This window comes from Chiloscyllium punctatum, chromosome 19, assembly GCF_047496795.1.
Source record: "Chiloscyllium punctatum isolate Juve2018m chromosome 19, sChiPun1.3, whole genome shotgun sequence".
Classification (NCBI taxonomy): Eukaryota; Metazoa; Chordata; class Chondrichthyes; order Orectolobiformes; family Hemiscylliidae; genus Chiloscyllium; species Chiloscyllium punctatum.
The window spans coordinates 88854543-88870959 of NC_092757.1; the positions used below are offsets into that span (position 1 = coordinate 88854543).

Here is a 16417-nt window from a genome sequence, read left to right on the forward strand (position 1 = left end):
TGGGAGGGGAGTCCTGTTCAGGTTCCCTGTGTTCACAGTAGAGGCTGCTGTTCTGGAGTGAGGCAGCAGAGGGCGGAACAGTGAGGCAGCAGCTTCTTGGGACTTCACTTTCCCTCATCACATTCTTTGTTTATCATTGGGTTCATGTTGTCATCAGAGTGCGACTGGTTGGTGTTTCCTGTTGCCCTGAAGCAGTAGATAGAGGGAGGAAAGGAGTGGAGGAAGTGTGTATTAGAAAGAAAGAAAGACAGAAAGAAAGACAGAAAGAAAGAAAGAAAGAAAGAAAGAAAGAAAGAGAGAGAGAGAGAGAGAGAGAAAGAAAGAAAGAAAGAAAGACAGACAGACAGACAGACAGAAAGAGATAGATAGAAAGACAGACAGACAGACAGAAAGAGATAGATAGAAAGACAGACAGACAGACAGACAGACAGAAAGAGATAGATAGATAGATAGATAGATATAGAGGAAGTGAGTGAGTGAAAAGGAGAGGAGGGAAGAAGAGGGAAAGCAAAGGAGAAAGAGGGAAGGAGGAGTAAAGGGGAAAGAAAGAGGAGGGAGACAAAGGGAAACAAGTGGGAAGGAGAGAGAGAGAAAGGGAAATGAGAGAGAGAGGGAGGGAGGATTGAAATTTAACTTGAAAAGCAGGAAAAGGCACATTCCAAAGGATAGAGAAGAACCATACAGAGTACTGTGGACACTTGGTGAGGAGCCCTGGCTGAGGCAGGATGCCCCGTGAGAGGGAAAAAGGACAGATTCGTTCCCAAAGGGAGGCGGTGTCAGGGGGTAGCCAACTGGGAGCTGGGTCTGGGTCACTGCCCATCCACCGGCACAGGGAGCGGCTGGTTCAGGCGGTCAGAGACCATCCCTTTTTGATTGTGACTGGGGAAACAGGCAGTGGGAAGACCACACAGTTACCGCAGTACCTGTACCAGGCAGGTAAGACCAGAGTTACATTTCCATAACATCGTCCCCAAATCTTGGGACATTCAAAAAGTCACTGGGACAGTCAGTAAAGTACTTTCGACCAGGAGTCACTGATGTCATGTTGGAAATGTAGTAGCTAATGTGTGCATGGCAAGATCCAATGAGTAGTGGTATGATGGTTGTGATGTTTACTGAGGGATAAATATTGGTCAGGAGTGGGAGGTCTGGTGATGGAATGTATACTGGATTAGTGGTGCTGGAAGAGCACAGCAGTTCAGGCAGCATCCAACGAGCAGCGAAATCGACGTTTCGGGCAAAAGCCCTTCATCAGGAATAAAGGCAGTGAGCCTGAAGCGTGGAGAGATAAGCTAGAGGAGGGTGGTGGGGGTGGGGAGAGAGTAGCATAGAGTACAATGGGTGAGTGGGGGAGGAGATGAAGGTGATAGGTCAAGGAGGAGAGGGTGGAGTGGATAGGTGGAAAAGAAGATAGGCAGGTCGGACAAGTCCAGACAAGTCAAGGAGACAGTAAGTGAGCTGGAAGTTTGAAACTAGGATGAGGTGGGGGAAGGGGAAATGAGGAAGCTGTTGAAGTCCACATTGATGCCCTGGGGTTGAAGTGTTCCGAGGCGGAAGATGAGGCGTTCTTCCTCCAGGCGTCTGGTGGTGAGGGAGCGGCGGTGAAGGAGGCCCAGGACCTCCATGTCCTCGGCAGAGTGGGAGGGGGAGTTGAAATGTTGGGCCACGGGGCGGTTTGGTTAACGCCTCATCTTCCGCCTCGGAACACTTCAACCCCAGGGCATCAATGTGGACTTCAACAGCTTCCTCATTTCCCCTTCCCCCACCTCATCCTAGTTTCAAACTTCCAGCTCAGTAACTGTCTCCTTGACTTGTCCGGACTTGTCCGACCTGCCTATCTTCTTTTCCACCTATCCACTCCACCCTCTCCTCCTTGACCTATCACCTTCATCTCCTCCCCCACTCACCCATTGTACTCTATGCTACTCTCTCCCCACCCCCACCCTCCTCTAGCTTATCTCTCCACGCTTCAGGCTCACTGCCTTTATTCCTGATGAAGGGCTTTTGCCCGAAACGTCGATTTCGCTGCTCGTTGGATGCTGCCTGAACTGCTGTGCTCTTCCAGCACCACTAATCCAGTATTTGGTTTTCAGCATCTGCAGTCATTGTTTTTACCTTGATGGAATGTATAGCCTCCCCACCTATGGGTTGGGTGCCCAGGGTTCAAGTCCCACCTTAGAAGCTGATGGCCCTGGTGAGTGAGTTTTTGACACAGTCAAACTGGTTGATCGTCAACTTGCAAACCCTTTTGAGACACGTAGGGCAGGATGATTTCCTAGTCGACTGTGACCACGTGGTAATTGTGCAAAACCACCTCCACATTGTTCCCCCATCCCCTGTTTAAAAAGGCCTGTGAACGAGTTCCTCCTGTAACTTGAATATCATTCCTGTTTCAAGGCAATGGGAGATTAGCCAGGACACTGGAAATAACTCCCCCCCCCCCCCCCCCCCTTCACCACTTTAAGGTGGTGTCACAGGATCCTGTACGCCCACCTAGGTGGGCAGACTGATGGGTCTTGGATTAATACCTTGTCTGAAAGGTGGCACCTCCAGTAGCATGGCACGTCCTCTGTAGTGTCCTGGGAGATCATGCTTGACATCATGTGCTGGAGTGGGGCTGAAACTTGCTAACCCTGAGTGTGACCCACTGAACCAAGGCAGACGTTAGTGGATGGGGTGCGATGCCCCTGCAGTTGAGCAGCCTTCCAGCAGCTGCAGTCTAGCCCCCATGGGCTGGAATGCCCCTTGGCTGGGGCACTGCAGGAAATCCAACCTAAAAGGTAAGGTAGTTTGGTCTGGGGTCAGAAGCATTCCATCCGTAGGGTGAAGGCTTCCTGAACCCAGGATCAGGGATATGTTAAGTGTTTCTGTTTCTCTTCCTTTTGAGAAGCGCACAGCTTGACAGTTGGCTTTCCAATTTGACATGTGAAGCTTTTCCTCTTTCTGTATTTCAGGATTCGGACAACATGGCATCATCGGGGTCACACAGCCACGAAGAGTGGCTGCGATTTCTGTGGCCCTCCGAGTAGCGGAGGAGATGGCCTGTCCTCCAGGTAGCAGAGTGGGTTACCAGGTCCGCTTTGACGACTGCACCTCTGAGGTGAGGTACCAACAGCAGGTCACAATTTCCTGCGCAGAATGACGTTGACTTTGCTGCTCAGGCCCCAGATCAGTAGAACTTTGGAGATTTTTGAAGAGCGTGAGATGGTATAGAGCTGAGGTAGAGGATCAGCTATGATCATGCTGGGTGATGATGCAGGTTCAAAGGGCCAACTGGCCACTTTGTTTTCCTGTTTCATATGTTTGTCATCGTGCAGCTGCCTGCCATTAGATCAGAGACACCTTGATGCTGTGCTGACCTTGGGGATTGTCTCAATAGTTTAATGAAATGCCTGGCGAGTAAAGGCAGTGCAGTAAACTGTTCTGCACCTTGCTGAAGTGGGATGAGGCAGCATTGCGTGTTGCTGTGCTGTAGATACCATTGTAATGGCAGCTCCCTTTCTCCCCAGGAGACGGCAATAAAGTACATGACGGATGGCTGTTTGCTTCGGGAGATTCTTCAGGACCCTTGCCTCAGCCGATACAGCGTCATCATCCTGGACGAGGCCCACGAGAGGAGCCTCAGCACAGTTATGTGAAACTTTGCTTTTGGAAATACTGTCTCATTTGATTTGCCGTGAGAGTGCAGAGTTGGATTTTAAATGAGAGCTTGATTTATTTACTTAATCGTTTTCTCGTTGTAGATGTTTTATACTTGCACGGCCACCAGCTGGGTTTGTGTTTTTATTTGTTCATGGGATGTGGGTGTTGCTGGCTGGGCCAGCGCTGACCCCTGTCCTTACCGGTCCTTTTGAGGTTGGTGTTGAGCCACCTTCTTGAACTGCTGCCGTCCTTGTGTCATTCCAACCTTAATGCTGTCAGGCGGGAAGTTTCAGAATCTTTCCCCACATGACCTGTTTTTTATTTGCCTCGCAGGATGAGGGTATCGCTAACTAGATAACATTTTATTACCCATCCCCAATTGTTAGGAGTTAACCACATTTTTGTGGGTCTAGATTCACATGTAGTCCAGACCAGGTCAGGATGGCAGTTTCCTTCCCTAAAGGACATTAGTGAACCAAATGGGTTTTGGATTCATGGTTGTCATTAGATTCCTAATTCTGGATTTGTCTTTTATTTAATTTGAATTCCACCATCTGCTGTGGTGAGATTCACCCTGGTCCCCAGAACATTCCTTGGGTCTCTGGATTAACAGTCCAGCGATAATACCACTAGGCTGTCACCTCTCCAATCGGCCTTGCATCGAGTGGAGGTGATGGACTAGTAATCCAGAGGTACGGATTAGTGCTTTGATGAAATGGGTACATGGATGTTTGATCTGACATTAAACATCCAATCAATAATTAAAAATGGTTTTGATAAATGGTAATACTTCTGGTAAACCAAAATGTGACTGAATGCAAGAGCCACCCCAAGTTAAAATGTCCTTCCTTGTCTGCTGTAGTCTCTACAATGAGGCATGCACACTGTTAATAGACATCTTAGACTCACTTGTATCAAGCCTTTGCGTTGAACACATCATACCCTTGAAACTGAATTCAGCCTGGTCCATGTAAAACTGTGAGGTGTGCAGAAATAGCTGGGGTTTATTGTGCCAAACCTCCTCCTCCTCCTAACACTGGGTGCTGTCTCCCCCTCAGGATATTCTCTTTGGTTTGCTCAGGTGTCAGTCGGCCTGGGCGCCAGTGTTGCGAGAGCGCGAGGTGCCCCTGAAGATCATTGTGATGTCAGCGACGCTGGAGGTGGAGAAGCTCATGCAGTTCCTGGGTGGTTGTCCCGTTTGTCACGTGTCTGGCAGGATGTACCCTGTCGAGGAAATATTCTGCAACCTGATTGGACCAAAGGACAAAGAGGGCTCGGGCTTGGTGAAAGAGGTGACTCTTAATTGCTTTTCCTGATCCATGCGCGTGGGAGCATATCCCAACAATTAGTGCCCTCCCAGTTTGAGCAGGGCTCTTAGCTGGCAGCAGACAATTGAGTGCATAACGTTTTCGTGTTGCAGCTGGGAAACTGGTGCTCAATTAGGATTTGATCTCAGCTGACACTCTAGCTTTGAGGGAAAGCTACATTGTTGTCGTGATGTGGAGATGCCAGTGTTGGACTGGGGTGTACAAAGTTAAAAATCACACAACACCAGGTCCAACAGGTTAATTGGAAGCTCACTAGCTTTCGGAGCGCCGCTCCTTCATCAGGTGGTTGTGGAGGACACAATTGTAAGGCACAGAGTTTATAACAAAAGTTTACAGTGTGATGTAACTGAAATTATACATTGAAAAATACCTTGATTGTCTGTTGAGTCTTTCATCTGTTCGAATACCATGATAGTTTCACTTCTTTCATGTGTAAATCACAAAACCTTTTTTTAAAAATTGCATTCTCATGTTCACTGTAACAATTGGTGTTAGCTAGACAATATGTTGAAGGTGTTAGCCCCCGTGTTCTGTCTGTGCCACGATGTTTAAATTGATTCTAATCTAAAAAGTGAGATAACAGAGTTTTACATGAATTCATGCAGTTTTTAAGCAAAGTACAATGTAACTCTGCAAGTACAAATTCACCCCACAAACGCATATGTGTATGTTTGCATGTGGGTCTTTGTGTCTGTGTCTGTGTTGGAGGCTTGAGAGCAGAGCTTGAGAGCACTCTCTCTCACAATCACAACCTAGACAGACAGACACAGACACACAGACACAAAGACCCACATGCACACATATACATATATGTTTGTGGGGTGAATTTGTACTTGCAGAGTTACATTGTACTTTGCTCAAAAACTGCATGAATTCACGTAAGACTCTGTTATCTCACTTTTACACATGAAAGAAATGAAACTATCATTGTTGTCGGTGCTATCTTTTTGACAGATGTTAAGCCACATCCATCGGTTCTGTTAGTTGTAAATGACCCCATCGCACCAATGAGAAACAAATAGGGAGATATATTATCCTTCCAACTCTGACCTCCTGTGCATCACTCACCTCATTGTCCACCACTGGCAGCTGAACCTATAAAGCATCAAGGCACCCAACTCTGAAATTCCCCCCCCCCCCAAAACCTCTCCATAACACCATAAGAAATAGGAACAGGATTAGGCCATTTGGCCTCTTAAGCTTCACCATTCAGTTGGACCATGGCTGAGCTGATATTCCTCATGTTCACTTGCCTGCCCCTATCCAGAACCCTTGATTCCCCGACTGATAAGAATCTAATCAATTCAATTTTAAATATACACAAGGACTCTGTCCCAACAGCTCTCTGTGACAAGGAGTTCCAAAGACTCTCAGCCCTCTGAGAGAAGAAATTCCTCCTCACATCAGTCGTAAATTAGTGCCCCTTTATTCTGAGACTATACCTTTTGGTCCTAGACTCTCCCATGGAGGAAACACCTTTTCAGCATTTACTCTGTCAAACCCCTTAAGAATCTGATATGTTTCAGTGAGATCTCTCAGTCTATGTGTCCCACCATTCTTACCAAAAACATTTCCCAAAGCCACTCTCTTTGACCAAATGTTTACTCATCTGCTGTAACGTCTCCTCTGGCTTGGAGTCAACTTTTATACGAAGGGCTTTTTTGAATCATCTTGGGATTGTTCATTCACTACGTAAATGCAGATTGTCTTCACGTTAGCAACTGTTTTCAGTTTGACCAACGGTACCAAGTACGCTGGCTAGTTAGCCTTCTGTCTCAGGTGGTCATTTGTCTTAACATGTGACTTTACTGGATGAAATTAGCTGACTGTGATGAGGTCTTGCTTTAGTTGTCCAAGAGTTCAGTTCGACTGTACTTTTTGTAGAATTTAACTCCTTGTCTTAGGCACGATTTTATTGCCATAGAGGGGGGTGCAACGAAGGTTCATCAGGTTGATCCAAGGATGGCGGGACTGTCCTGTTAAGAAACATTGGGCAAACTGGGCTTGCACTCTGTACAGTTTAAAAAATTGAGAGGTAATTTCACTGGAACTGACAAGTATTGCAAGGGATAGGGTAAATGCAGGTAAGATGTTTACCCTGGTTTGGGAGTTCTCGAGTCGGGCTGGTATTTAAAAATAAAGAGGATGCCATTTCGGATCAAGATGAAAGCGTTTTGTTTTACTCCGACGCTCCTAAATCTTTGGAATTCTCTACCTCAGAGGGCTGTGAAAGCTCATTCTCTGAGTATGTTTCAGCTAGAAGTTGATAAATGTTTGATTACCAACAGTGGAAAGGGTTGTGGGGATGAGGTGGATAAAGGGCATCAATGTTTGATCAGCAATGGTTGTGTTGAATGGAGGGGCAGGGTTTGAGGGGCTAAATGCCCTACACATTCCGATGGCACACTTGCTGATCGGACATTAATTGTGCTGTAAGGGCACTTGACTGGGAAGCATTACTGAGACGTTCTGGGAATATATCATGCAGATTCACTCATTTTGAACAATAGTGTGTGCTGCTTATCTTTAATCTTGTCGTGTTCCTCATTTTCAGGTTGCAAACATCACGGTGGATATTCACATGAATGAACCCGAAGGAGACATCCTTGTGTTTTTAACAGGTGGGCCACAGTGTAAGCATTGTCTGTAGTGTAACCAGTCAGACTGACCTTCCACACAACACCACAAAGTGGTGGCAGCAATCAGAGTCGCTCTTTCACCACATGTACGTGCATTTTCCATAGTTTTCTAGAAAATGTTTGTTACCTTATTACAGTGGGCCAGATAATCTGGACTCAATGGGTAAAACTCTCACCTCTGAGTCTGGGGTTCAAGCTCCAGAGACATGAGTGCTTAAACCAGGCTGACACTTCACTGCAATGTCAAGGGACTGCTGCACTTCCAGATGTGCCATCTTTTGAGTGGGGTATTAAGCTGAGGCTCCCTCTGGTGGATGTAAATGATCCCATGGCCACCCTGCACACTATGATGTCTCCTTCTGGTTCACTAGGATGGTCTCTGGTATGGAGGGATTGTCTTATGAGCAAAGGCTAAACACGTTGGGACTCTGTTCATTGGAGTTGTGAAGAATGAGAGGTGATTTCATTGCAACAAAGGATTCTTAAAGAGCTTAACAAGGTAAATGGCGAGAGGAATTTTCCCCTGATGACCAGAGGACATACTCTTAGAATAAAGGGCCCCAGTTTAAGACCGACATGAGGAGGAATTTCTCCTCTCAGAGGATTGAGAGTCTTTGGAACTAGTTGCCATAGAGAGCTGTGAGGACAGAATCTTTGTGTATGTTTAAGACTAAGACTCTTAATCAGTCGAAAATCGGGGTCATGGGAAATAGCAGGAAAATGGGCATGAGGAAATTTTTTTTAGATCACTTACAGCATGGAAACAGGCCCTTCGGCCCAAAAAGTCCACACCGACCCTCCGAAGAGCAACCCACCCAGACCCATTCCCCTACATTTACCCCTTCACCTAACACTGTGGGCAATTCAACCTGGCCAATTCACCTAACCTGCACATTTTTGGACTGTGGGAGGAAACCGGAGCACCCGGAGGAAACCCACACAGACACGGGGAGAATGTGCAAACTCCACACAGACCGTTGCCTGAGGCAGGAATTGAACCCGGGTCTCTGGTGCTGTGAGGCAACAGTGCTAACCACTGTGCTACCGTACTGCCCAATTGTGTTATAACAGCTGTGATCCTATTGAATGGCCGATCAGGCTCAAGGGGCCAAATGGCCTACTCCTGTTCCTGTCATTTATGGTCGCTATTTGTGGAAGTGCTTGGGAGTTCTCCTTGTTGCCCTTGTCAAAATGCATCCTTCAAACAACATAACTGAATCGGATGATTTGATAGTTCACATGTTGCTGTTTATGGAATTTTGTGATGAAGCACTTTAGCTGCCTCATTTCCTACAGTGATGTTTGAAAATATTAAACTGGTTGTAAAGCACATAAGGACTTCCTGAGTTCATGAAAAGTATTGGATCAGCACCATGGTGAAATTTTACATGGCCATTCAGTTCAGCTGACTGTGCCTGAGACCAGTTTCTGAAAGTTTGCTGTGCTTGGAGAAACACTGATTACAGCTAGTGAAAGGCCTCGATGTCAGGAACATTTTTGAGATTGGATTTTAAATTGTTCTGCTAATATTTTGGATTTAATTTCACGTTTTCTCTAAGTTTATCAATTCAAAAGCTCTTATCTAACTTTTATTTCTAATCTTTTCTGAGTGGCATCTTGTGATTGCTGACCGGCCTGTTTGGTCACAAGAGCAACGTTTTGGCTTAAACGAAAAGGAAAATAGAAATGAGAAGCTGGGTAGCCTTAAAGATGACCATGCAGCTTTCAAATTCAAACACTGTGAGGAAAGAAACATGTCGTCCTTACAGGGTCTGTTTGCATGTGACTCCAGACCCAAAGCAACTTTGTAGATTCTTGCTAGCCCTCAAAATGCCTGAACACATCATTGTGTCAGGCAAGTTGGGGCATGGTTAATAAATTAGATTTTTCTGTGTTGCCCACAATTTTGGAGGCTGAATACATGTCAGAAATTGCTGGCTTCATGGCGACCAAGTAACCACAATTGATATCAAAAATCTGTGTGGTTCACTAATGCCCTTTAGGGAAGGAAATCTGCCGTCCTTACCTGGTCTAGTCTACGTGTGTTGCCAGAACCAAGACAATGTGGTTGACTCATAACTGTCCTCTGCGTTATTAGAATTGGGCAATAAATGCCAGTGATGATCTCATTCCATAAATGAATTTTTCCAAAAACAAAATCTTCTTTTGGAGATATAAAATCCTGGAATGTTTTCCAGTGGTGCTTCGCAGACAGACTGCAAGGGATCAAGAAGGTGATGACCACCATCTTCTCGAGGACAATTCAGAATAAGCAGCAAACAATCCAAGAACAAATTTTAAGAACTCTGTATTTCCATTTTCTTTCGAAAAAGATGACCTAATAGAGGTTTCCAGGAAGATCTTGATAGAGTAAAGCTACTCCCCCTGCTCAACATTAAAAATATATTGGTTTAAAAAAAAATCTAGTGGGGAGATGAAAATTTTACTCCGAGGTAATTGATGTCTGAAAAGATGGTGGAAGCTGAATCCTGAATTGAAAAAGGATTTGATAATGTACTTGATGATGAAGAATTATGAGAGTTACAGGTGAAAAATGGGGATGTGGGATTCATCAGAATTGCTCTTTCGAAGAGATACAATAGACCATGTAGCCACTTGCTGTCTGTAAATTGATATGATTAAAATTGTTCTGTTACCTTGGATGAGTCCAGCATGTGCTGCTATTAAACTCTTCATTTTCCAGGGCAGTCTGAGATTGAGCGAGCGTGTGACTTGCTTTTCCGAAAGGGAGAATCAATCAATTACCGGTATGATGTGAAAGATAGATCAATCGAAGGGCTGCTCATACTGCCACTATATGGGTCTATGTCAACAGGTAACACTGACAGCAAAAATCATTTTATAATTTTTTTTCGTAATTTGTTTTATTCATTTTCCTGTCTACAGTTTCCTCACTTCATATTTGTGAGCCAAAGGTGAGTTTGAAGACAAATACAGAAATTGTTGAAGAAACTCAGCAGATCTGGAAAGCAAAGCCAGCATTTTGAGCCGAGTGGTCACTGGACCAGCAGATGCTGCCAGACTTGCTGAGTTTCATCCAACAATTTCTGTTTTTGTTTCCGATCTCCAGTAATTGCAGTTCTTTGGTTTATTTTGAGAGTTTGAAGACTGATGGAAAATGTAGGAGCGAAGATCCTGCCATGTTGGGTGCTTCAATTATCCTTCATTTTATCCAGTTTTTTTATCGTACAGTGGGGATGTGGTGGACAGAGAGAGAGCGAGAGACAAAAGGAGCAAAAGCATGAATAAGAGAGAGCCATGGTCCCTCATGCATGCAGCCTTCTTGACATAGCTGGGACTGAGGACTTTGTATTTGGAGAAAGGTGACTGTGAACATGAGTCAGTCCCTCTCGGCTAAACACTGACAGGTTATCAGAAAAATGGGAGAAAAGGGAAATTGCTTAAATGTGATCAACTATTATGTTGGCTATGTGGTGGTTCCGCCAATAGTCATGGGGAACTTGATATAGATAGCAAACGCTCAAAGAGATTATGACAGTGGACCTTTACAGGATTTCAAATTTAAACATCTTCACCAGATTTACCTTGAACAGAAAAAGTTGACACCCCACTGAATGTTGTGGGAGTAATTGTAGGAGGGATGGGATGTGCTGAGTATTACGTGCAGATTTCCAAGCTGTGGACCTGAATTTTAACTTCGATTCAACTGTTGGGGGTGATGTATGTACCAACCCATTTCTGCAGTCTGTCCCTTCTCAGTGAAAGGAGCTTGTAGTGGTTCCTGTTGGGTTGATGACAGATATTGGCCCCCAGCACAGACTGATTGTAAATTGTTAGAGTAATTCAGATGAGATTAATTCTTGTGTAAAATGAAGAAAAATGCTTTTGCTGTATTACAAAAGCCCATCTCAAATATTTGGGTGTACACTTGCTAAAGAGAGCTTTACTGTGTATCCAGTTGGTGCACTAATTGCTTAGTGAATGTTTATTTGGACAGTGTTTAGTGAGCTTTACTCCATACCTAACTCCATGCTGTTCCTGTTTTGGGGTTGTTTGATGGGGTGAGTGTCGAGTGAACTTTACTTTGTATCTAACCCTGTGCTGCACCTGCCCTGTGGCATTTGATTGGGACGCCAGAACCAAACACACCCATGCTCAGCACCTAGAGTTTCTCTCAGCCAGACATTCAGCTAATAAGCTGTGTCTGACTATGGAGGCATTGTTTTAGTTGTAATGTAAGATACTCTGATCTCTATCCTAACTGTAATTTCTTAATCAGATCAACAGAGGAAGGTTTTTCTTCCTGCTCCACCTCACATTCGGAAATGCGTCGTTGCTACAAATATTGCAGCCACTTCCCTGACTATTGATGGAATAAGGTAAGTGGAATTGCAGGTCAACAGGGAAGTGAAGAAGATGCTGGTGCCTTGCCTTCATTGGTCATAACATTGAGTATCGGAGTTGCAATGTTATGTTGAAGCTGTACACTTTTGGAATACTGCGTACAATTCTGGTCGCCCTTCTGTAGGAAGGATGTCATTAAACTTGAAAGGGCGCAGAAGAGATTTACAGGGACATTGCCAGGGTTGGAATGTTTGAGCTATGGGAAGAGGCTGAATAGCCTGGGGCTATTTTCCCTGGAGTGTTGGAGGCTGCGGGGAGACCTTATCGAGATTTATAGCATCATGAGGAGGATGGATAGGGTGAATAGCCAAGGTCTTTTTCCCAGGGTGGGGGACATCAAAGCTGGAGGGCATCGGCTTAAGGTGAGAGGGGAAAGTCTTCAAAAGGACATGAGGGGCAACTTTTTTACGTAGAGGGTGGTATGGGAATGGAATGAGGTGCCTGTGGAAGTGATGGAGGTCGGTACAATTACAACACTTAAAAGGCATCTGGATGGGTATATGAATAGGAAGGGTTTAGAGGGATATGGGCCAAATGGGACTAGGTCAGATTGGGATGTCTGGTTGGTGTGGATGATTTGGCTGGAAGGGTGTGTTTCCGTGTTGTATGCCTCTATGACGTGAAGCCTTGATGTTACTGTTGGAGTCTGATTGCCCTCCACAATCTCACCCTTATTCCACAACCACCATCTGTCCAACTGACTATGTTACCTTCAGTCACACTGGGAAATGACACACAAGTCGAGACTGAGCATTGGTGCTGTTTGACCATGGAGGGAATTACTGAACAGGCCAAATATCCACACATACACATTTCATAAAATTCCAGAATTGTTACAGTGCAGAAGAAAGCCATTCATCCTATCATTTCTGTACCAGCTCTCTGAGCATTTTGACTTAGTGCCAATTTCCTGCCTTTTTTTCCTGCAATGCTGCACATTGCAACAAATAAAGTAATATTCCATTGAATGCCTCACTTGAACCTGTCTCCTCCACACTTCCAGGCAGTGCACTCCAGACCCCTAATCACATGCTGTGTGAAAAAGGTTTATCTCGCCTTGCATTTGTTTCTCTTGAAAAACACAAACTGTGCCCTCTGGTTCTCAATCCGTTTATGAGCTGGAACAGTTCCTCCCTATCCACTCTGTGCAGAACCCTCAAGATATTGCAAACTTCTCTCAATCGCCTCTTTGTCTTCTCTTCTCCAAGATAAACAGTCCTACTTTCTCTAATCTTTGCTTATCTAATCATTCCTTATAACTGAAGTTTCTTATCCCTGGAACCATTCTCAAAACCCTCTTCTGCATTCTATCTGATACGTTCACTTCCTTCGTGTAGTATGGCACCTAAAACTGTACACAATAGTCCAGCTGAGATCTAACCAGCATTTTATACAAGTCCATCATAATGTCCCTGTTCTTGTACTCTGTCCTCCTGTTAATGTTGTCTGGAACATTGTATGCTTTATCAACAGTTCTCACTATCTGTCCTGCCACTTTCTAATGATGTATGTCCATATTCATCCAGGTCTCTGTTCCTGCGCACCCTTTAACATAGTCCTTTTATCAAGACCATGTTAATGAATAAGTCTGTTAATTTCCCTCACAGGATTGTGTCCTGACTTATTAATCAATGCTGAGGGACCTCTGCCAATAAAGGGAAAATGCATTCCATAAACATTTAGTACACAGTCTAAGTGAATACTTCAGTAAAGGACAGAGAGATTACTGTACTGTCAGAGGTGCCACCTATCAGTCAAGACTAAACAGAGACTCTTGTCTGCTCCCTGAAGCAAAACATTTCTCTGCTATATCCTTGCCAAATTTAATCTCAACCCTACACTGTTAAAGTAGATTATCTGATTATTATCCCTCCTTTATTTGTAGGATCTTGCTGTGTGCAAATTGGCTGTCATGTTTCCTATGTTTCAACAGTGACTTCACTTCAGTTGCACTTGATTAGCTGTAAAGTGCTTTGGAATGACGAGATTGTGAAAGGTGCTATATAAATGCAAGTTCTGTATTTATCTCATTTAAAAGTTTGTTTAGTGATGTGCCAGATGATAGACTCCAAAGTTACAACATGAACGTAACATTGAATAGAACTGGACTTCAGCCAAGGAGTAAAAGATTTAATTTTTAACCTGAAATATTCTCATAGAATTGAGTGTCCATTCATGAGGCAGTATGGATTGCATTTTGTGATTGGAACTTCTTGCTGGAATTGTGTAACGTTAGTTAACAGACTTCCTGTCTCTTTAAGTACAGATACGTCGTAGATTGTGGTTTTGTGAAGCAGCTGAATCACAACCCACGTGTTGGGCTTGACATACTGGAGGTGGTTCCAATATCAAAGTAAGTTTCTAAAAATATGATTATAATTCATTCAAAGTAAACACACCAGGTACATGCACAGAATTCTGGTCTGTTTCCAATGTGTTCCATTGTATAGAATTCTAATCCACTGAACACCCTATTCATTCAAATGAAATAGAATTCCAACGGAGTAAATCACCTTTCTGTTATCTTAAAACCATATGACGTAGGTGCAGAAGGAGGCAGTTCTGCCCTGGATGTGCTCTGTGATTCAGTAAAATCAAGTCTGATACAACAATCCTCAACTCCACTTTCCAGCCTTAACCCGTAGACCTTGATTCCCTTAAGTACAATTAATAATTATAATGACTAATGTCTATCTCAGCATTAAATTTATGTAATGGCCAATACTCGACAGTCCTCTTGTGGTAAAGAATTCCACAGATTCTCTACCCTCTGAGAGGAAAACTCCTCAGCTCCACAGCTGTGTCTTAACTTGGTGACCCCTTATTTTGAGGTTATATCCTCTGGTCCTAGACTTTTCTGCAAAGGGAAACACCCTTCCTGCATCCAGCATGTTAAAGCCTTTAAGTGTCTTGTACATTTCAATAAGGTCACCTCTCGTTCCTCTCAACTCCAGCAAATACAGGGCCAACCTACTCAACCTCTTCTCATAAGAATAGCCTTCCATCCTGGGATCAACCTAATGGACTGCCTCCAATTCCAATATTTCTTTTCTTTGATAAGGCAACCAAAACCGTTCACAGTATTGTAGATGTAGTCCAACTAGTGCCTTACATAAATTTAGCAAGGCCTCCCTATATTTATACTCCATTCTCTTTAAAATGAAGGTCAACATTCTATTTGATTCCCTTATTACTTACTGAGTTTGTATGCTATCTTTCTGTGAATTATGCAAAGGATTCCCAAATTCTTTTGTGCTGCAATAGAGAAGTAATATTCTTCTCTATTCTTCTTGCCAAAGTGCATTACCTTACATTTTCCCATATTATATTCCATCTACCAAGTTTTGACCCACTTGCAGAGCCTGTCTGTAACTGTGCAGACTGTGTCATCTCAACACTTGCCTCCCTACCTACTTTTGTGTCATCTACAAACTTGGCTGTGGAAATTCACTTTCCTCATCCAAGTTATGAATATATATTGGGAGTAATTGTGGCCCCAGCACTGATCCCTGCGGCAGTCCACTAGTTGCCATCCTGAAAATCATCCCTTAATCCAAGTATGTCTTCTATTAGTTAGCCAGTCCTCTATCTATGCCACTATATTACTCATAACACCACTGGCTCCTTTAAGTAGTGCAATGTGTTGAACGCCTTAATAAATCTAAATATATTACACCTACTGTTTCCCCATTATCTATCTTATTTGTTACCTCCTCAAAGGATTCTGATAAATTTGTCAGGCATAATTTTCCCTGCATTAAGCCATCCTGACTCCAATTATGTATTTCTAAATATTCTACTGTTATATCCCTTATAATTGATTCTAGAATCTTCCCTGTATCAGATGTTAAGATAATTGGCCCATGGTTACTTTTCTATGTCTTTTTCCCTTTTTGAACGGATTGTTACATTGGCAGTTACTCTGATACTCTAGGATGTTTCCAGTATCAAAGGATTATTAGAAGATTTATGACCAGTTCATCTAGTTTCTCTGTAACTACATCCTTTTAATATTCTGGAGTTCACCCCATCAGATCCAGGGGACATATCAGTCTTTAGACCTGTTGGAATCCCTAACACTTTTTCTCTAGTGGTAGCAGTTGCATTGAATTCCTCCCTCTCCTTTGCTCCTTGATTATTTAATAATTTTGGAATGGTGTTAATATCTGCTATCATGAAGATTGATGCAAAGTATTTACTCAACTTCTTTGCTATTTCCTGGTTCCTGTGATTATTTCCTATGGTTACTTTGGTTTCTCTCCTCCTCCTCCATATTTAAAGAAACTCTTGCTGTCCATCTTGATATTACTTGCTTGTTTACACTTAAAGTTTATTTTCTTTATCATTAGTTTTGTTTTGACTATCTTCCACTAGTTTTTAAAACTTTTCCAATCCTCTGGTTTGCCACTAATCCTTGCCAAT

General features: G+C 43.6%; 1 protein-coding gene across 3 annotated transcripts in view; it reads left to right on the forward strand.

Annotated features, from left to right (window-relative positions):
* Positions 1-290: 290 nt before the first annotated feature.
* The window catches only part of dhx40 (DEAH (Asp-Glu-Ala-His) box polypeptide 40), a 42859-nt gene continuing 26732 nt past the window's right edge, over positions 291-16417 (forward strand). The window contains exons 1-8 of one of the 3 annotated variants that reach the window (XM_072590013.1): positions 291-936; positions 2955-3100; positions 3510-3629; positions 4701-4934; positions 7525-7591; positions 10314-10445; positions 11871-11970; positions 14262-14348. In XM_072590013.1, coding sequence (XP_072446114.1) covers positions 726-936; positions 2955-3100; positions 3510-3629; positions 4701-4934; positions 7525-7591; positions 10314-10445; positions 11871-11970; positions 14262-14348 — 1097 coding nt within the window. In that variant the 5' untranslated portion in view covers positions 291-725. Of the gene's footprint in view, positions 937-2616; positions 2781-2954; positions 3101-3509; positions 3630-4700; positions 4935-7524; positions 7592-10313; positions 10446-11870; positions 11971-14261; positions 14349-16417 lie in introns of those variants that run through there. The other 2 variants (XM_072590014.1, XM_072590015.1) reach the window with 2 other exon arrangements.